General features: G+C 46.0%; 2 protein-coding genes across 5 annotated transcripts in view; one reads left to right on the top strand and one right to left on the bottom strand.

Moving 5' to 3' along the window:
- Positions 1 to 376: 376 nt before the first annotated feature.
- Positions 377 to 10,387, bottom strand: PPP1R3E (protein phosphatase 1 regulatory subunit 3E). 3 transcript variants are annotated; one of them, XM_044665246.1, is made up of 4 exons: positions 9,141 to 10,387; positions 8,373 to 8,897; positions 6,113 to 6,265; positions 377 to 614 (listed from the first exon to the last, which is right to left on the bottom strand). In XM_044665246.1, the coding sequence occupies exons 1-2, from the start codon at positions 9,570 to 9,572 to the stop codon at positions 8,469 to 8,471; spliced, it is 861 nt and encodes a 286-aa protein (XP_044521181.1). In that variant the 5' UTR covers positions 9,573 to 10,387; the 3' UTR covers positions 377 to 614; positions 6,113 to 6,265; positions 8,373 to 8,468. The 3 variants fall into 3 exon arrangements, with proteins under 3 accessions (XP_044521181.1, XP_044521183.1, XP_044521182.1); XM_044665248.1 differs by having other exon boundaries at positions 6,113 to 6,202; XM_044665247.1 differs by having other exon boundaries at positions 8,436 to 8,897.
- Positions 10,388 to 13,216: 2,829 nt separating this feature from the next.
- The window catches only part of LOC123237987 (bcl-2-like protein 2), a 21,246-nt gene continuing 13,346 nt past the window's right edge, over positions 13,217 to 21,116 (top strand). Inside the window, exons 1-3 of one of the 2 annotated variants that reach the window (XM_044665244.1) lie at positions 13,217 to 13,439; positions 13,887 to 14,326; positions 15,035 to 15,240. In XM_044665244.1, coding sequence (XP_044521179.1) covers positions 13,895 to 14,326; positions 15,035 to 15,184 — 582 coding nt within the window. In that variant the 5' untranslated portion in view covers positions 13,217 to 13,439; positions 13,887 to 13,894 and the 3' untranslated portion in view covers positions 15,185 to 15,240. Of the gene's footprint in view, positions 13,440 to 13,886; positions 14,327 to 15,034; positions 15,241 to 21,116 lie in introns of those variants that run through there. The other variant, XM_044665243.1, reaches the window with a different exon arrangement.

The following is a 21,116-nucleotide window of genomic DNA, read 5'->3' as shown; positions in this document are numbered from 1 at the left end:
AAGTGGGTACCTGTAGCTGTATCATCAGCTGGTGTATGTAAAGGAGCCAGAAACCTCCACTATTGGCTTTTCCACTGTCCTGGAAGATCCTGAAAAAGCACCAAGGTAAGTGTCCTACTATAAACCTCAACCTTCTGCTGCCTTTCCTGCCTCCACTCCAGCTTTACAAAGCAGCTGTGAGGTCTAGAGGAAGCTAGCTTGGGAGAAGGGTGCTGTCCCATCTGTGACAAAGGGAATGCCTACTTGCCCACTTCCACTATCTTCCCCTCTCCCAGGCCCAGAGCACACCTCCTTATGCAAGTGGTTCAGAGATTCCATTTTAACTCTTATTTTTTGTTAGAAAAATAATTTTTATATCCAGAAGATAGGTAAGGGAAGGATACTGTGTTCATACAGGTGGTCCAGAATCAGGTTATATTAAAGAATATAGTTTAGGGAAATATTGTCATACTGGAACTAAAGGTACACAGTTTTATTGGATGTGAGAGCATGGTGAGGATGCAAGTGTACATTCAGTCGATTTTTATGTCCTCTCATCTGCTGCTGATAGAATCAGTAGATTCAGAGTCTTCTGGCAACTTCACTGCTCATTATCATCTCCACTAAAATGGAGGCTGAGGGCAGAGGAAAAATTCATCAGTTCATTTGGCTGCTTCTTAACAACTGTCTAATGTGCAATTGTGAATGCTCTAAACCTTTTCTTCTTCTCAGATCATCAGGCCTTTTAAAGCAGGTAACAGTCTCCTGCTTCACTGAGAGAAAGGAGGTCATCCAAAGGGATTCCATTTGTTGAATGGACTCTTTATCTCCTATTTCACAGGAAAACTCTAGTATCCCTACCTGCAAATGCTGATCTTTTTAGCTGTGCCCCTGATCCTTCATCCCCCTTTCTTGTACTATTTTAACTTCTTCCAGGGCCTTACAACAATAATTGTACTGACCCTGTACCCTAACACACATACCCCTTCAACCTCTATCTCCATTCTTCCCTTTTGGGTTCAGATTTGGCTTCAGGTACTTCCTGGCTGCATGAATCTAGGCAAGTCATCTAATATCATCTACCTAGCCTTTACTCTTTTATCTTGACAGTAGTTATTAGTAATGGTTTAAGAAAGAAAAAAATGACATAACATCCACTCCTGCACCTTTCTTCAAATTAAACTAAAATCCTAATAATATAATAATAGGGTTCAGAGGGGCAAGGGTATAAGTATTTCTATAGCACCTACTATGTGCCATGCATAGTGTGATAGTACTTTACAAATATTATTTCATTTGGTTCTCAGGACCCTTAGGGGTAGGTCACTGCTTCTTTCTTTTGAGCCTAAAAACATGGCTGCCTTCACAGTCTTTCCCCTCAAACCTTTTGTTCCTTAACTCTTCTACCAAATCCAAATATCAATTCCTTGGTCCAGTATTCTGGTGGATCTATGATTGTATTCCTTTGGGCAATTCCTTCTACCAGTCCAGATGAAAAAAAAATCCTTATAATTAATTAACAATCTTCTCATTCTGTGCTATTTAAAATTTTTCTTAAATCCTCTCTAAAGGCATTCCTCTGGTTCACTACCAATCTTTATCAAAAAGTTGTTTTTATCTGATGTATTTCCATACAAACCATTTGTCTCAGCCCTTTTGCATTTTTATGTCCCACACAACTCAATTGAAAATGGTCTGTCAGAGGTTACCAGTGACTTCCTTAATGCCAAATCCAATTGCCTTTTTTTAGTTATAGGATCAATTTAAAATTGATTTTTAATTCTATAATTGTCAAGACTTAATCAAGCCAATATAAATTTAATATTTTCCTTGACTGTGTGAGACTAAATCCCTTACCTCTGATAAATGTACTCAGGTAACCCCAGGACACTTGGGCAAGTCAAGGTTTGTATCCCCACTCTAATAACTTCACCCACCTCCCATATTGCAAAGAACTTGCCTAAAGGTCAATCTCAGCAATCCAAACTGCAGTGGCAACTCCTATCACCTATAGTTTTGTGTCATCACCTGAGAACTCATTTCCTCCCTTATGATGGAAGAGTCTGGAAGAGCTGAGGTGACTCATCTTGCCTCCTCATGGAAAACTAGCCAATCAGAAGGCATACCTAAGTTGCTCCACATTTTGTTGTCATCTTGTTAATCAATATGAAAGATCCTATTTTCCTTAACTGAGGAGGTCTTTGGCTACTGGAGAACCATTGACCTCTTTCATTGGCAATTAGCTTTGCTAATAAAGAGAATATGTTTGGAACTTGATTAACTCAGTTTACCTTAATTTGTATTGTGAGAGCCTTCATACTCCTTGTCCTCTCTAGGCTGCTGCCCTACCCTCCTGGATACTTTTTTCTCTCTTGATTTTTAAGACATCACACTATCCCGATTCTCCTCCTCTCTAATGACTTAAAATTACAGAATTTCAATGGAAAAGAATCATTTCTCTCCATCCTGACACCTTAAGGGATTCTATACTTGGTCCTCTTCTCTGTTACACTGCCTCCCTTTGTAATTATTAATTTTTTTAAACCCTTAACTTCTGTGTATTGACTTATAGGTGGAAGAGTGGTAAGGGTAGGCAATGGGGGTCAAGTGACTTGCCCAGGGTCACACAGCTGGGAAGTGTCTGAGGCCGGATTTGAACCTAGGACCTTCCGCCTCTAGGCCTGGCTCTCAATCCACTGAGCTACCCAGCTGCCCCTGTAATTATTTTTAAAATCTTTTTCTGTCTTACTATCAGTTCTATGACAGAAGAGTGGCAAAGGCTAAGCAATCAAAAGTGACTTACCCAAGGTCCCATAACTATTAAGTATCTGAGGCCACATGAACACAGATCCTATCAACTCCTAGCCTGGCATTCTATTCACTGTGCTACCTGGCTGCCCCTTCCCTTTGCAATTTTCTCCCTTTCCTAATGTTTAAACAATCATCTTTACATAAAAGAATCCCAGATCTCTTCCCAGCCCTGACCCTTCTGAGATTCAGAGGCACCAAGTGCAAACTCACTTCTCTGTCCACATGTGCCCAAATTCCACATGCTCCAAGTCTTCCCATCAAAATCCACTCCTTCTGACAACTGTTTCTGCCACCATTTGTCTATGTTCAAAATTTTGTTTTTTTTTACAATTCTTTTCCCTCATCTCTCACAGCTCATAAACTACCAAGTAATTCTTCTTCTGTATCTGTCCCATTTAGTCCCACTGCTATCAACCTAGAGCAGGCCCTCATGATCACTTGTTTTCATAAACTTTTAAGAGGTCTTTCTACCCCTATTCTCTCTTCCCTTCACCCTATAGCCAGATCTGTCTTCCTTATGCATCAATCTAGTCCATGCCATTTCTGTTCAGAATTGTCCAAAGGCTCCCTTCTTTCTGAACTTCTCCCTCTACATATTATGTTCCAGTCAAAGTGGTTTGCTTGCTCGCTGCTATCTCCCATACTCAACTATCAGGGGACCTTTGTTCTCAGTTACCTATCTGTCATACTTTCCCAATCTCATGATCCTTTTAAAGCCCAATGAAATGCCACTTCCTTCAGAAAGCCTTCTCAGGTATCCCCAATCCCAGGTGGCAATGACCTTCCCTCACATTCCAAGCTGCACACCTCTAAAGATTCATAAGGATTATTTTCTACTACAGTTGCTATGTTGTATATCATACCCCAAACAGAATAAATTCCCTATGTGCTAGGAGGGACCCTATATTATCTGAATTTTCCCCCAGCACTTTGAGCACATTTCTGAAGCTTAACACTTTGTTGAACTAACCTGAAATGTTAGAAGCCTTAGGAAGGAAATATTGAAAACTGTTGTTTAAAGATGGGGTTTTGAGAGACATGTCTCATTTACTTATTTTTTTTAACCCTTGTACTTCGGTGTATTGTCTCATAGGTGGAAGATTGGTAAGGGTGGGCAATGAGGGTCAAGTGACTTGCCCAGGGTCACACAGCTGGGAAGTGGCTGAGGCCAGGTTTGAACCTAGGACCTCCTGTCTCTAGGCCTGACTCTCACTCCACTGAGCTACCCAGCTGCCCCTGATTTACTTTATTTTTGTCAAAAAGCTAGTGGTCTGTTGAATGGGAAAGTATTTTTGGTAGCATTTTCAGGAGAAAGTCCTTTTCACTTTAGTCCTAGGGAGTGACATATGAAGATTATAGAATTGGGAGTCAAGAGGATCCAGGTTATAGCTCATTTGCTTATCTGAGTGACCTTGAATAGCTTAGTTACTAAATCTCTCTAGATAATCTCAGTTCCCTTTTAGCTTTAATACACTTTGATTCTGTGACCCAGTGATAATGGATATTACTGCCTCTTGTGAGCAAGGGATGGAAAGGCAAAAGTTGCAACTCAGGAGTAAAATGGAGTCCATATAGGTTGGACTACAATTTAAGTTTAAGTCACAGGGTTCAAATACATGGAGGAGAACTCCCTTTCCAACCATCTTGTATTTCTTTACCCCAAGATTGTAGCCCCTTGTTCAAGGGTAAATGCATACCCTTTTCAGTATGGTAGTAATTTCTGTTGCTTGGCATTTTGTATTTAATAGTTAGCATGTTATTGTTCAAATAGAGAAATAACTTGGCCTCAGCTACCTTCTTTTTCCCTCTTCAATGAACTCTATTCTATCTCAAGATACTTTGGGTCAGCCCAGAGAAACTAATGGTTAGCTTCTCTTAGGGTATAGTCAGGCTGACCTGTCATCCTGTTAAAGATGAGGTAGGAAGGAAAGCTTTGGAAAGAGAAAGGGGGTGAGGGGGAGATGGCATATGTATACATAAGTCTATTAACATTTTCTGGTTGGCAGAAGTAATGGAATCCCTGGTGCTGCTTTAAGGGATGTGTGTTGTGGGGGATCAGGGAGGGCATGTGTGTGTTGGATTTTGGGGTGGAGAAATGAGTTTGATCTAGGAGCAGTGGTGATGTTCATCTCAGGCTGGGAACGACATTACCCAGAAGTGACCTCTAAACATGAAGCTCTCCCAGAGAGCTTCAAAGCACTGAGGTCCACATCATACTCTTCAAAAATGTATAGGACACATAGGAATGTTAGATTAGTAAGGAGAGACACCAAGTCATCAATTCAGTTCATGATTACTTGTATTGTGGTTGTGTGTTTTAAGGAGGCATGGGAGAGATCTGCTCAACTTCCTAGGATTCTAAATGATATGGGCCACTGACAGGCACAATGAGACTGAGTCACTGAGTTTCATGGAACTTGAGCCAGAGTTGAAAGGGCTTGTAAGAGAGAGCTCAGGCCCTTCAGAATGCCTTTATCCTGAATCAGGCCTGGTTTTTACCCATTCATCTGCAGCAAGATTTCCAAAGGGGCCTTAAGCTTCTATTATCTGCCCTCTCCTTTAACTTCCCACAGGCACAGCTTCTGACCCAACCATACAGAAGAAGTACTTGGTGTATTTATGGGAATATTCCTTGGAAACTTGCAATCCCTTGCAAAATTAAGGCCTTGGAGAGAGAGACTGGAGCCTAGAGATCTCCAGGCAGGGGGTTGGAGAACTTTTCCTAGGGAATTGGAGAGGTTGATATTGGAATAAAGGCATCAAGGCAGGGGCCTGGGATATCTCATATAAACCAGTAACAAACACTTGCTAATATTATACAAGCCTTATTAGTCATGATTGAGAGGAAGTAGGAGCTGAGGTTCATGAGGTACAGTAACACCATAACCTCCCCTTCTCCCCCAATTCTTCGACCTTTTCAAGCCAAGTTTGTGGAGACAATAAAAAAGAGAGCAATTGGGGAAATCAGAACCTAAGACCATCTACTAATAGAATGAGAAGTTGCCTCAAATGTGCCTATCCTTTATTGACTATGTCCTTTCCCCTGTTCTGTTCCCCACTCCCCTATACAGTGTTTTTCACTGATCTGTTATTGTGTTATTAATTGGAGGTGGCTGTGTGTATTGTGTTTCTCCAAGTATGGTGTTATTTCTTTTTGAACTCTACTCAGGGGTACAAGGTTTGGCTGGAGAGACCAAAAGAGACAATCTCTATTCTGATCAGAATTCTTAATCCCTCCTTTCCAATACAGAGATAAGAGCCAGTAAATTCCCCCCAATTTAAAGAACCCAAATAAAGTGGAGAGGGAAAAAAAACTGATTACCTGGGGAAACAAAGTTCATCTGGGTCACCAAGAAGAAACTGCTGTTTGCCTTCTTCCCACCTCTCCTCTGGAAGACTTCCAAGAGGGAACCTGAGGCCAGAAGAGGGCAAATGGCTCAGTCTGGGAGAACAGCAAGCAAGCTCTTCATTCCTTCTGGAGGAAGAAGGAAAAGCGGAGAAGAGATGGATAGGGTGAGGAAAAGGGAAAGGGGCAAGGAGAGAAAGGGAAGAGAGAAAGAAGAGGAATTAAAAACAAGGAAAAGAAAACAAAAAGTTAAGGAAGACAGACGCCAACAGAAAAGAATAGCAAACAGGGGAAACTCCCCTGTGAAGAGTCACTTGTTCAGGAGACATCATGAATGGGTAAGATGGAGATGAGTTCTTCCTTCCATTCCCCAGCACTGGGCATCAGTTTTCTACATTTTGTACTTCCCCTTCAGACTACTTTGTTATTGTTAGCTAACAGATGTAAAATGCTTTCCCTTTCTTCCTTATTAAGGAATGAGAATACATAGTCAGTCACTTAGTACGGGAGCTTCTGAACATCCTCTCAGGGACAATGTTCCTCTTAAGACCCAGCTTCCAGAAAACCCAGCTTCAAGAGAAAAGGCCTCCATGAACCGAATTATAAAGACAGCAAGTGGCTAGTGAGAGGCAAAGGGTTCTTTGGGGGAGGTGACTAAGAGGCCTTTGGGAGTCTACATGTTCTTGACTAGTTCCATTATTCTAGCACACTTAGTCCAGGCATTGCTGAGAGCCACTCATAGGATTGGTCAGAGGCCAAATCTTTAGAGCCAAAACCCTAAGCTGGGCTCTCCTTATATCAAAGCATCCTTCAGAAATACTAGTATATTTAAGAGATAATCTAATTCAACCTTCTCATTTTAGAGATGAAAAAACAAGTTTTACACAGTTAAAGGGGACAGGAAGAATATTATCCAGGTTGGACTCTTTCTGTGAACATGGGGCTCCCCTTTTCCTATTTTAATGTATTCTGCTGAAAAATGAAGATAATTATCCTCTCCATCTATTCTTCTCCCTTAAAAGGAGATGTATAAACTGTATTTTGAGATCTTTACAAACTACTTCAGAAAGGCAAGTCTGGCACATGAGGTCTGGATGTCCTAGATTCTTTTGAGGCTTATCTAGGGACTGTTTGAAACTAGCTTACCTCTTTTAATTCCCAGAGTTAATAAAGACTAAAGACTTGAGGAAAAGGTTATTTAGTGGGGCTGCTTTAAGTTGGAAACTCCAGTAGGCAGATGCTGGACCAGAGCATCCAAAAGAAATGGCTAGATTCCTGGGATTGTTTGAAAAGGAAGAACTGGAAGGTAGGGCAGGGCTGAACAGATAACCCCATATGGAAAAACAGAAGTGACCACACCTGACTGTTTGACTTCTTTCTGATGCCCCCTTATTCATCTATCCTTTCAAGCCTGCCCTTCCTCCTCACTTAATTTAGAGGGGCCAAGCTTTTAAGGTCTAAGGTTCTATCTTTCCTCATTCAGTGCCCAGCTAGAAGGGACTGGCAGAGAAAATTAACCAGGGGTCCAGAAAATTCCCTTTGAAGAGTCTAAAGGAGTTTGTCTTCTGGAGCTCTTCCCCTAAACTGTGAGTCCCATTCATGCAATTCTGAGGCTCCTCCTGACCCCTAACTTTTAATCTTGGGGAGGGTGGGGGTGGCTACGAGGGTCAAGAATGCTGATTGTGGAGGACTTTGGTTCAAATCCCAGTTCTGCCACTGACAGTACTGGTGGGTCTTGAGTAAGTGACTCTAACTCTGAAAGCCTTAGACCTCATCTCCAAAATGAAGTCAGACTAGATGATCTCTAAGGTCCTTTCTAGCTGTCAGTAAATGACCTATCTGGGGCAGCTGGGTGGCTCAGTGTATGTAAAGTCAAGTCAAATTACTTAACCCCCACTACCTAGCCCTTACCACTCTTCTGCTTTGGAACCAATACTGTGTTGATTCTAAGATAAAAGGTAAGGGTTAAAAATAAATGACTTGTCTTAATCTGTTCAGAACTGTACCTCGGCCTTTTCCCCCCTAGTTCTTCTCCCCTTCCTCAAATCCCCTTCTGATCCTTCTTCAGCTTATACACCGTGCCCTCCAAACCCTATACTGGTTTCTTTTTCAAGATTCTCCTGTCCCGGTTGCATTCATTCATCCTCCCCCTCAACATACTCTTTAGGTTTCTCTCTCGCGTGTGCGTTCCCTCCCTCCCCCCACCCGTGAAGCTTCAATCTCCCACAATTCTCACTGCCGCATCCTCGGCTCCCCCCGACCCTCTGTTCCTTTGGTTTCTCCCGCCGTTTTTCCGCACTTTCCCCTGATCCCTGGGTTCCCCGTTCCACGTTCAGATAAAGTGGATCCAGCCCTGAGGTTCCGAGTCGCTACTGCTACCACTGCTGGGGGAGTCAGGCCCGCGCAGAACGTAGTCGCGGCCGCCGTTGTTGTCCCAGAACTCAAGGCCTGTTACACGGTAGCGAAGGGCGAAGAGCAAGGCACCCCCGCTTGGTGGGGCAGGCAAGCGGAAGGCGAATCTATCCGCACGCGGAGGGGGCGGAGCCGGGCCTGCGTAGGTGGCGGGAGCCTCGCGCTGGCTGCGCCAACCGTCCGCGCTCCAGCGCACGCTCACGCGCTTCTCGTAGGCCAGGTCCAGCACGCGCGCGCTCCCAGCCACGCCCAGCGGGCCCGCCTCTGCTCGCTCCAGGCATATGCGCTGGGCCTGCAGGCGGGCGGCGAAGCCGGGCTCGCGGGCGGGCTCGAGGGCAGCGCGCGCCTCCTGCCGGGGCACAGGGAGAGGGAAGAGAAAAAAGAGAGAGGACAGGGTCAGAATGAGTCACTGGACCAATCAGAAGCCTGCACTGGTCTGTCCGCTGGGGGAGTCCGGGGCTTGCCTTGGCTTAGCCCACCCGGGAGGGAATCATGCAGAAAAGGAAGTGGGGGCCGGAGGGGAGTGGGCTGCTTCCCGACACTTCACATGCTCGACCATCCTCCCTCCGGGTGTTGGCACCCAGGCCCCTACCTGGAGGCTGCGGGTGCGGGGTGGGCAAGGCCCAAAGTGCCTGAGGGCGTCGCGCTGCAGCTGGACTTGCACGTGGCGGGGCACGCGGGGCAGTTCCCCGGGACTGAAGCGGCGGACTGCCGCCAGCTCTAGTCCCAAAGCGTCGGCGAAGCGCACTCGTTTACGGGTGTCCGGGCTGCGGCTGCGCGGGGCTCGGGCACCGCCTCCAGCGGGAGCAGAGCGGGCCCGACGGCCCCTTACGGCGGCTAGGGCTCGGGAACGAGGCCGGAGGCGCGCCCCGCCCCCCTCCCGGGGCTCCGGCTCCTCCTCCTCCGGCTGCGGCTCCTCCTCCAGGCTGGGCCTCTGGCTTCGGTAGTAGGCTCGTTCTGTCAGCGCCGCGATGAAGCTGAGGTTGCGGGGGATGTCGGTGCGTGGGGGCCTTTCCCGAGACATGGCACTCCCGCCCTGGCTGCTTTGGCAGCCGCCGCACGGCACCGCCTCGGCCCTCCTCCCCAGCTGTCGAGTTTGGGCGCGTTCTCCTCTGCTGGAGCCCCCTGCAAATCCGCCGGCTGGGCGCGCCGTCAGCTCCCAGCATCCCTCTCCATGGCTCCTCCGTGTCCTCTAGTCGGGGTTGTCGGCACCTCTGAGCGTGCGCTCACCGCGGGGCTGCCCGCGCCCTCCGCGCCCCGCGGCCACAGCCCGTTTGACAGGTGGCTCCCCATCTGTCTCCGCAGCCGGCTGCGCCAGGGGGCGGGGACTCCGCCCTCCCCAGGCCCAAGCTGGCCCCAATCCTTGGTGAGCCCGGCTGCCTCCCTGGGCCCACCAAGGGTTAATCCAAGTCTGGAAGGGTACCAGCGGGGAAGGGTTAAAACGTCCTCTTTCCGATCGAGCGTCCTTGTCTTCACTCTCCCCTGCCTCCCCTTCCACACCGTCCTTGTCCTCAGGTGAGAAGGTTGGGCAGGGTCAGCCTAGCTGACATAAACATCCCAGTGGGCGGTGAGATGCTGGCAGGACAGGGTAGGGAGCAGAGTAAACCCCGGGAAGGCTGGGGAGGGAAGCTCAGCTCGGTTTAGGCACAGAGTTGGACCAAGCTTCTCAGACCCCACCCCTGGCTCTACGATGGGTGGCTGGACTCACATTCCTACTGGGTGCTATCTGCCCATATCATACTTGGAAGAGGAGGTACTCCTCCCTAAAAGCAGAGTTGGAGACCTTGTCACAATTTTTATTTATTAAAAACAAGCCGATGGAATTAAAAACAACAAAATAAATCCTACCCAAATTCGTTTGTGGATTTGGAAATATTTCTGAGATTCATTTCAATTCAACAAATATTACGCATCTCCCATGGGCAAAGCACTCTTCCAGGTTCTGGAGATACAGATAAGTAAACAACCTTGCCCTTGAGGAACTTGGAGTCCAATATTGGGATTTTATGAAAGAACTTCAAGAATAAGTTAAATGATTAAGGGCATAAGAGAAGTGGAATCTGGGAGATTAAAGGAGTTAGCTAGGAAATAGATATCCAGAAAGTCTTCATGAAGGAGGTAGCACCTAGGCTTATGCTGGGGAAAATACACACACACACACACTATACCTAAGCAGAGAAATTGGGGTGCAAATGCAGCTTAAGATGCTACTGATCTGTTGAAGTCTCAAGTTTTAAGATGTTACACCTCTAAGGGCATCTGGTATAGGAGTATGGGCCTTGAAAGAAAGAACACCTGATTGATGTAGACACTGGAAGATTAGGGTCAGCAAACTAAACATTTAAAAATGGGAAGCCATAAAGACTAGATGAAAGCAGACTGAATGTTCAGCACAGCTATGGATTAGGGAAATTATATGAAAACTGAAGTGTAAGAATGAAAGTGGCCTGTGAGGACAGTAGTTTTTATCTGAAACGGAGGGGTTGAACCTTGGGCCCAGACAGAAAATGCTTGCTTTTTCATAGTCTGAGGCACCTGTCACAAATAGTTGTCAGGGATTGGATGGAAGTAGAAATAAAGAAGTATGTTTATAATAACTTGCATGCATATAGCATCACTTTAAGTTTTGAAAAGCACAATGGATACAATATCACATTTGATCTCATAACTTCCCTGTGAGGTAGATATGACTTGGGTTCCCATCTACCTTTTATAGATGAGGAAACAGATTTATAAAGGCTGACTTCTGAATCTAGGTCTAGCATTCTTTCTACTATACTGATCTGGCCTTATATAGATGTATTTCACTATATCTTCCCCTTATTAAATTAAAAGTTTTGTAAGGGCAAGGACCCAGGTATAGGTTATTTGGCTTCTCCAGTAGCTAGCACTGCATTTTACCATTCTACTCCCATAATCAGAGCTATGATCCACTATCAGTTCTGCTGATTTCTAAGCATAAATTAGACTGGGTTCTAATTATAGGGGTCTAATACACTGAGGGAGCCACTCAGCTAGTGTCAGAGGCAGTTTTGGGATCTCTGTTTCTACCACCTCCAGGCCCAGCACACTTTCTCTAACAGTATGATGACTATATGCATATATACCCCTTGCTGAATTATAAGTTGCTTAAGGGCTGGGGCCATGAATATCTATATCTAGCCTGATGAATTATACTTTAGTATTTAGATTAATCTGTGTTCCTCTGACTATTGGTTTTTTGACTTACTGGATAAGTTCTGGGGAGTAACTTTGAGAGTAAGGAACTTGCCTAAGATCTCATAGCTGGTAGGTATTAGAGACCAAATTTGAAACTTCTTCCAGACACTAAATCTGATGTGCTCTCTACTGCCCCATCACCACTTGGGTTCAAACCTTTCTTTGCATGTGTTTGAAGGATAGATGCTTAGGTATTCTTTGGAAGGGTACAGCCAAAATGTATTGGACTTTTTCTGTGGTAATGGAATCCAGCTGGAGAATCTTTTTGACTGTTGTTCTAAGGGTTGGGGAAGGGGTGACAATTTCTTACAACCTCCTTGGGACTCTGGGCCCTGGTAAAGGCCACAGGATAAAAGAGATAAGAAGAAAGATGTGAAGACTGTTACTATGCCTCCTTAGCTTCATTTGTCCTTTCCTATAAACCTGTGTTTCAGTGTCAAGAATGCTGGACTTGGTGTCAGGAGAGTCTTGGGTCCAAATTCTGCCATCTCTACTAACTTTAACCATGTACATACAAGTTATTAATGTCCAGATACTCAATTTACCTAGCTGAGCAGCAAAATGGGGGTAGTACCTGTAACATCTCTCCCACAGGTCTATTGTGAGAATCAAGTGATTATATGTATACATATAATATATTCAATAAAATACATAATTATTGTAAAGCACTTTGCAAACTTTAAAATATTATATATAATAGTCAGCTATTATTTCCTTTCCCAGGATCAAACTATGTGTACATTTCTAAGATGCCAGGCCAACAGGGTATTTGCAATTTGGGGACTACTCACTTTTGTATCACTAGTTCCCCTCTGCTAAGAAGTTCAGCAAGTTCAGACTGGCCCTAGAGAATATCTGGCAAACACTAAATTGTCCTCAGATGAAATAGTGTTCTCTTTCCCCATAGCTCAGTTTCCCCAGTGCTAATTCATGGGTTGGGCCTTGCTCCTTGATTCTCTAGGGAAAGAACACACAGCATCCCAAACCTAGTCACCCAGACTGCCAGCTCTTCTCTTCCTTTGTCTTCTGAATCACGCCTCTGTCTTGCTCCTTCTCTCGTTAACCCCTCTTGGGCCGATTGTTCCTTTCTTAGTTACCCCCCACTTCACCCCCCCATTTCTTTCCCTCTTCCTCCCCTGCCCCGCCTCTCTGCTCTGGACGCATCTCTGAGCCCCATCATCACCAAGCGCCAGGCACTCCCTCTCTCCCTCCCTCTTCTTTTCTCCTCCCTCCTTTCCTCCCTCCCACCTCCTGCACCAGGAAACTGCCTAGAGCCTGGGGAGCGGCCTGACCCGTGAGATCCCTAACCTGGCGGGCCTGGGGGTGGAGACGGGCTTGAGGGTGGGGGTAAGGGAGGGGCAGGAGCAGGCCCTGTGGGTTGGGTTCTATGTGTGTCGGGGGGTGCTGGGAATGCTATCCACCGGAGTCCCCTCTGTCCGAGGCTTCCTGAGGAGGACGGTCATTAAACATGGATTCAGTCAGTAACCACAGCTGGCAGAGGGGTGGGGGGCTGGGCCTGGGTCCCGGTCCTAGGGCTACATCTTGCTCTCCCCTCCAGTGACCGTAATCCCTACCCTCCACCCCTAGGGCTCCATAGCTGGGAGGATGAAAGGCCTCAGCTGGGGGCTCCCTGCCACCAGCGCTGTGTCCTAGGAGCTGCTACCCAGGCTTGGTGAGTGTCCCCAATTGCTTGTTAACCCTCTGTTTCCCTCATCTCCATTAATATATTTTAACCCCTTTCTCCAGCCTATATGTACACTATATTAATCTATTAATCTGGCTCCTCCTCCTACCCTGCTTTGGGGAGAATTCCAGCCTAGTTTGCCTCTGAGTCCCTAAAAGCAGGAAAGCTGGTGCTATCTTATTTACTCTTGGGAGAAACAGCAAATTTCACTTATTACTTGGAATATTGATTAGTTTAATGGCCAACTCTACTGAACCTGCATCCCTTATTACTGCATAATTATCTCATTGTCTCTATTTCATTTTCTACCCCTGTTTACCATCACTCATATCACACTAGGCTGGTTAGACTTGAAAAAATACCTATTCGGGCTCTACCTAGGTAAGGCCAGCCTATATCACTCATGCCCCATTCTCTTCTCTCTGCCTTTTATAGCCACCCAGATGGCGACTCCAGCCTCGGCCCCAGATACTCGAGCCCTGGTGGCAGATTTTGTGGGTTACAAGCTGAGGCAGAAGGGCTATGCCTGTGGAACTGGCCCAGGAGAGGGCCCTACAACTGAGCCCTTGCATCGGGCCATGCGTGCTGCTGGAGACGAGTTTGAGTCCCGCTTTCGACGCACATTTTCTGATCTGGCCGCTCAGTTGCACGTGACTCCTGGCTCGGCCCAGCAGCGCTTTACCCAGGTCTCAGATGAGCTCTTCCAGGGGGGGCCCAACTGGGGCCGTCTTGTGGCATTCTTCGTCTTTGGGGCAGCGCTCTGTGCAGAGAGTGTCAACAAAGAGATGGAGCCACTGGTGGGACAGGTGCAGGACTGGATGGTGACCTACCTAGAGACACAGCTGGCAGACTGGATCCACAGCAGCGGGGGCTGGGTAAGAGGCTTCCCTCTTCTATTATCACTGCACATTCCCCAGACAAGCTTGCTTCACTTGGGGAGGGGGAACAGTTGTGATGAGGAGGCTGGTCTTTGATGGGATGGGAATACAGTTGGTGTTGCATGGTGAATCAAGGGTGTGGGGGAAGAGCAATGGTTTGGGTGGAGATAGGCTATCAGGGTGGAGATACAATCTTAGTCAACATTTATGGAGTTACTACTGTGTACATACAGTATGAAGTTCTGTGCACTCTGGGAAAATATAAAAGTCCCCATCATTAAAGAGCTTATAATCTAAAGAGAGAGACAGAATAAATACAGGAAAAAGTTTAAAGAATGCATTCAAGGAAGAGGGTCCAAGATAATTCATGTTTAAGTTTAAATGTAAATCCTGATGGGATGTGAGAGCAAGACTGGTGATCAGAGTGATTTAGCATTAGCTTGAGATATCTGCAAAGAGGTTAGTTTTGAGAAGATTTTTATTTTTATTTTTCCCAAAGAGGAAAGCTATGGGGTACACATGAGGCAGGGAATTTTAGCAAGGTATTTGTGAGGGCCACCAAGCAAGGCTGGAACTGGGACATGGGATACAGCTACAGTATAGATGGAACTGGAATTCTTCCCCTCCCCTTCTCTCCATCTCCTCTCCTAACATCCCTTTCTTCCTTTTCCTTTTTCTCTCCCCCACTTCCCTTCTCTCCCACAGGCGGAATTCACGGCTCTGTACGGGGATGGGGCCCTGGAGGAGGCAAGGCGTCTGCGGGAGGGGAACTGGGCCTCAGTGCGAACAGTGCTAACAGGGGCTGTGGCACTGGGGGCTCTGGTGACTGTGGGGGCCTTCTTTGCCAGCAAGTGAGAACTCAGCCCAGTGTTGGGTCTAGAGTGGCTGTGGGAAGGAGAGAGTAGGATAGAATGGAGAGAACCCCTTGGGAGAGGTGGGATGGATGAATGGGGGATAGGGATAATAGGGGATGGAATGGGGGAGGTGGGGAGGGATGGGGGAGGGAATAAGTGAACTCTGTATGTCAGGCAGGAGTTTGGAATGTTGAGCCAAGGAAATATGGAAGACACATCTGGAAAGTCATTGTGTGTGTATAAGACAGGGAGAGTCACACCAGGGTTGGGGCCTGGGTTGGGGCCTGGGTTGGGTGGGTTTTAGAGAGCAATACCCATAAATTGAGCAGTACTGAGAGATCACCCTCTAGGGAATTGGGAATTTGTAATCTTTAGGGGGTGGTAGACTTATCCAGGGAATATAGTAAAAATACATAAGAGGTGAAGTCTTCATTGGATAGATAAGATTTGGGGAGAAAATTTGTAGGCTCTTTGGAATGGTTGTGGGTACCCTGGGGTTCTCAGTTTGTAGTGAGAAGTGAGTGTTACAAGTGGGGTGCTTGGTTGTGTGTGTATGTGTGCACTTGTGAGCTTTGTGTACCTGGTGTGGTGATGGAATTCTTCCTCAAGGAAAAATAACTTTCCCTAGCAATGAACAGGAGGAGTCAGATCTCCCCCTGGGTTGCCCCAGTGCTGGGGATTGGGAGTAGGGACACTATATCTAGACTGAGAATTTTGAGGCTGTTCTGCAGAAAGTAATAAGCAAGGTTTGGGGGAGAGGGCTGTGTGTACTAGTTGAGATGGCTCAGTTTTGTAGTTGTCCTCATTTCCCTCATTGGCCCCTTCCCCATGCCTTTAGTACTTGCTGCTGCCCCTTCTAGGGCTCTGGACAAAGCAGAGCTAAGGAGCTTTGGGAAGGAAGGACACTTATTTATCATCTGTCCCCCTTTTCCCACTGGGGCACAGTGGTGCCTGGAAAGGTTCCCTATCTCTGGGACCTCTCTACCCAAATTTAAACACTAAATTGGGGCTGAAATTTCCCTTTTGAAAGTGTGAACACAAAATGCTGATCTAGAACATAGCTCTGTGTACTAAACACTAAGCCTCAGTGAAACTGAGTCTTTTTGCCTTGAGAGGGACATTCCCAGCTCTGAACTCAGGGGTGGGGGTAGGGTATACTCTAGAAGCCAACCCATTCCATGTGGTGGGCATTGCTGCTGCTAGATCAAAGGCCAGGTGTATGGGTTCTAGGGTGCATACCATGATCTAGAAACATTTATGTATGCTTTGAAGCCGGGCTGGTTGCATGGGTGTTAACTGTCTGCATCTCTTAGTGTGAGAATGCTGGATTTCTATAACCCACAAATGGATCCAGAACTAACTTTTTTTGAAGGAAGGAGCTCTTCCCTTCCTCTGGATGCATGGCCCTGTGCCAGACCTTGCTGCTGCACTTTCCAAGGTGCTAAAATTGCTGCTCTTAAATGCTGACTCCAGACATGCTGTGCTCTAGAACCCTGCCTGTGATCCAGAGCACTGACCTGCTCATCTAGAACACAGTTGGCTCTTCTGGGTAGAGACTTTTACTTGGTCCCAGAATGTGGCAACTTAGTTGCGCTGCTCTAGAATGTGGGACCAATCTTGGCCTCAGGTGTTTAATCCAAACTTTTGCTTTTGAAAGCTGTGTTCCTTAGAGGAATGTGTAGGGGAGGTAACAGACATCCTGCTGAAACTGTACTGGGTGAGATGGTATCATGAGCCAGAAAGCACTGAGTCAGTCACAGTTGGTTAGTTCAGAGAGACAGATAGTGAACACTGACTTAACAGTGACAAACCCAGACCAGCTAACAGCTCACAATTGGAGGTTGTGCTCCTCTACCCTTTCGACGCAGCTCTTTCCCCCACCCTCTGCCACAGACTCCTAACCTGTGGCTCCTGTTAGCTCCCTTTGGGGTCTTTAATAACAGGGGCTTCAGGAACCATGGTCAGAAGGACAAAAAATGAACTGCTATGAGGCTCCTGCTCCTGGATGGAGGCAGGAGTCATTTGTTTAAAGGAGAGGAAGTTCAGACTTGGTCTCTGGAAGCATGGCTGCATGGGACCACAGTGGGCAGTTTTGGCCAGACACTCCTTCTGGGGGCAGAGGAAGCCCCTAAGATCTTTCCTTCAGAAAACCAGGGACTTTTCTATCTGGGGCTTTTCAGTTCCTGGGGGTTGTCTCTTAGCCAAGCAGGCTGAGTGTGACTCCCTGTTTTTAAGTCCATTTCATTAAAAGTAGGGGGAAACACATTTAATTGCCATTTCCTAAAGGGTAAACTTGGTGGAGAGGCTGGGGTGGGGGGAAGTGTTTCTTGCTCCCAAGAGCCCAAAGGGGCAGGTGGGAGACTTTGCTTAGGCCATGGGAGTAGTAGAGGTGGGGCAGCTAGGTCCTGAGAGTGCTTATCCCACTCCCCACTTCTGCCAGGACATACATTATTTTTCTTTTTCAAGTCAGAAAACAATGCGAGAACGGATTTGGTTAGTTTAGAAGAAAAGAAAAAAGCTCTATAAATATAAATATATATTCATGTATTTTTATTTAATAATTTATAAATACTGGGTTCATTTGACTTTTATTTTTGTGTAATATGTAATGGTCGTATTAAAAAATAAAATCCAGAAGTTTAATGAGGACTGAACAGGGTTTGTGACTTCTGCATTTACAAATTGGAAGGATGGGGTGGGTGGATACTGGCCTCACTCCAAACACCTTTCAGTGATTTTGTTAGGAGTAGGAATTAGGGTGAGAGGGATGTGGGAAGTACCCTAAGTAAATTTGAGGTTTCTGATCAAGAATTAACATGGTAGACCCTTGAGTTCCATCCATATGACCTAAGCCAATCTTTCTCTGACAACAAGGGCCTGGACAAGAATATATATGGCTGTTCTGGCCTTTTCCATGGATAGTTCTCTCGTCCTCTCCCTCCCTGCCACCCCCTTAGCTATGGTTCTCCAGCCCTGAGTTTCAATTGGTAGATTATTTTTGCCTGAATATTCTGCTTAGAGGTAGTGTGATATAGTAGGTAGAGCTGGTTGAGTCAGAAAGACTAGTTTCTGATGCATACTCTTTGTGACCCCAGACAAGTCTGTTAATCCTCTTAGTGGCCCAGGAAAACTCTTTGAGACTCTAGGTTTATGAACAGTTGCCCATCTACAGTGGTTAAGGGAGTTTTTTTTCATTGGGATTTTCCCCTACCAATGAAACCACAGTTCTGAATTTTTAAAAAATGCTGTTGTTTATTTTATACTTAGTATAGTTATGAAAAAAATACAGTTTTCGCTCCTTCCCTAATTCCCTGAATGTATGGATCCCAGACAATTTATATATAAGCTAAAGATTCCAAATAGTCTACTCCTCTGCTTCTAAGCAGGACTCTTTCAAATAATTTCTAATCACAATCTATTAATTAAAAAAAATTCTTTAGGCAACAAGATCCCAGTCTTTATGAAATATAACCCATTTCCCTCCCTTAGCTCCAAAGATTAATTCTCACCATAGTTAGGAAATCCTGTTATTTATCTTGATTGCCTCTTATAGTTTCAGAGAATTTTCTTGTGCTCTATTCTCCAAAGAATTGAAGAACAGCTAGTCTCCATCTGGAGTTCTTTTGCCACCCCTCATCTACTCCCCCAAACTTCAAATTCCAGCCAAGTTCTCCTGCATTTTTTCTCTACTCCCTCTTGACCATCTGCCCCCTCTTGCTTCTCCCCAGTGTTAAAACTGTTGCTTACAACCTCCCACTATACATCTGACCAGCTTTCTTTCCAGTAGTTCAGCTCTCTCCTTTCTACCATCCTCAGGACCTCTTCACTTCCTTGGGAAGTGTTATTTTTATTAAATATTCAGTTCAACAAACATTTGTTAAGCCAGGTAATTAACAAATGTGTTAGGCACTAGAGATCCAAATATGAAAATAAGATAGTCCCTACACTTAAGGACCTTGTAGTCAAATAGAGGGTAAGTAAATGTCTCAGGATTACTATTTTGAGGTTTTTGATATGGTGCTCACTACACCTAAAAGTGTTTCTAATAAGGTGTACCAACATATATTCAGGGCATCCATAGTGTTTCTCCCAAAATCATTACACTCAAGAGCTTATTGTTTTACAGTACCAATGCAATTCTGCTTTCACTGTTTGTGTTATGTTGTGAACTACTTTGTTTAGAGTTGTTAGGATCGCATCAAGCCTATAGCCAAGGTCAATTTGATTCTTAAGTTTTAAGGTACTTAATCAATCAAACTAACTATATGCTAGGCAGGTGCTAAGCTGTGCTACTTGAATTTTCTCTTAGTATGATACTTATCTGAGGTATTTCATCTCTTAGTTACTTCCTTTACTATCTATATCACCTTAGTAAATCTTTATGAGTTTAGATGGGGCCAAAAAAAGTTCATCTGGTGACCAACTTTCTGGGGATGAGTCTCTTCAAACTTGACAAGAGATTTGTCTGTTTGTCACAGCCCATTGCCAGACCTATACTAAAGCCTTTCCACTGGTTAGACCTGCCTGAAAGATTATACCTGGACTCTTGGTATAGTATTTGAGAACCCCTGATCAGCTGTTACCACTAGGCACTGAAGTAGGGCTTTTGTAGATTAAAGACATCATATGCTGTATTAAGGTAAAACACATTCAAATTCCAGTAAGTCTTTAATAATCTGGTTTAGTTCTGCCATCGCTATGTGTAGCCTTGTACTTGAAACTGTTACCAAAGCAGTGATTCAGTCTTGTATCAAAGTAAACAGGGAATGGGGAGCCTAAAGCAGATTTGAGGAAAGGAGTTGGGGAGTGTAGAGCTGTAAATAGCACATATGTCTATGGAATAGTGTTTCAAGTTTGCCATCTCTCATTTTTTTGAATGTCAAGATGAATTTTGAACCATAGGCTGGCAAAAAAAAAAAAGCTTATGATCAGTTAGCTTACAAACTTTCTTATGGTGACTAATTCCTTACTATCAACTCTTAAAGAGACTAATGACAGGCTAAATTGGTGTACTGGTCTCTGCTTCACATTTATAGGTGGTTTATGGAAATACAGAGAGCAACAGGTCCTGGAAAGGTCAGGCCAGGAAAGAAGCAGGCACTCTTGAATGCAAGTGGAATCCTGAACAGAGTACTGTGGTTCATGAAACCTTTTACAAAAGCTCCAATAATAGCAGCTTGCGCTAGGGAAGCTAGCTCCTGGTTCTTACCACCGCCTCCCTTTTCTGGATTCCCTTGCCCTCGGATTGACTGAAGGAAGCAAAATGGCGGCACCCTCAGAATTCGATCATATGATCCAGAGTCCCGTGCTCTGAGTTTGACAGTCCGTTTGGCTGTAGCGGTCACGTGTTGTAACCTAGGTTGGGGCCCTTCGAACCTCTAAGACCAATCGCCAACCGAGCTTCGGATAGGGTCGTGGGGTGGTGTGCGTGAGGTTCCGTTCCGCCTTTCGTAGTTAGCGGCCAATCGTATTGCACGTCAAGATGAGTGCGGGGAGGGGGCGCGGCCCATAGGGAGTGAGGAGGGGGGATGGCGTCACAGCGTGGCAGGATTGTTACCTAATGACGGGAGAAGGCGGGACCGACGTTGACTGACAGGCAAGTTTCCCTTACCGAGATTCGAGGATTTGGCTAGCTACCCCGCCTTAGAGGCGTGATCTTATTTGATTGCCAAGTAATTCTACCCAATGGACTCCGAGCGACTGGTGACGGGCAGGCTGTTTGGCTAATGAGCCCCCAGCGTGGCCGGCGCGGCTCTCCAATCGCCGGGCGGCGGGCCCCAGTCTGAGCGGCTATGGCGGCGGCGGCGGCGGCGGCAGCAGCAGCGGGGGCTGCGGGCGGTCGAGGCTCCGGGCCGGGGCGGCGGCGCCATCTTGTGCCCGGGGCCGGGGGGGAGCCCGGGGAGGGGGCCCCGGGCGGCGCGGGGGACTACGGG

This window comes from Gracilinanus agilis, chromosome 2, assembly GCF_016433145.1.
Source record: "Gracilinanus agilis isolate LMUSP501 chromosome 2, AgileGrace, whole genome shotgun sequence".
Classification (NCBI taxonomy): domain Eukaryota; kingdom Metazoa; phylum Chordata; class Mammalia; order Didelphimorphia; family Didelphidae; genus Gracilinanus; species Gracilinanus agilis.
Note: the sequence above shows the minus strand (reverse complement) of the source record. Positions and strands in the feature narration are given on the sequence as shown.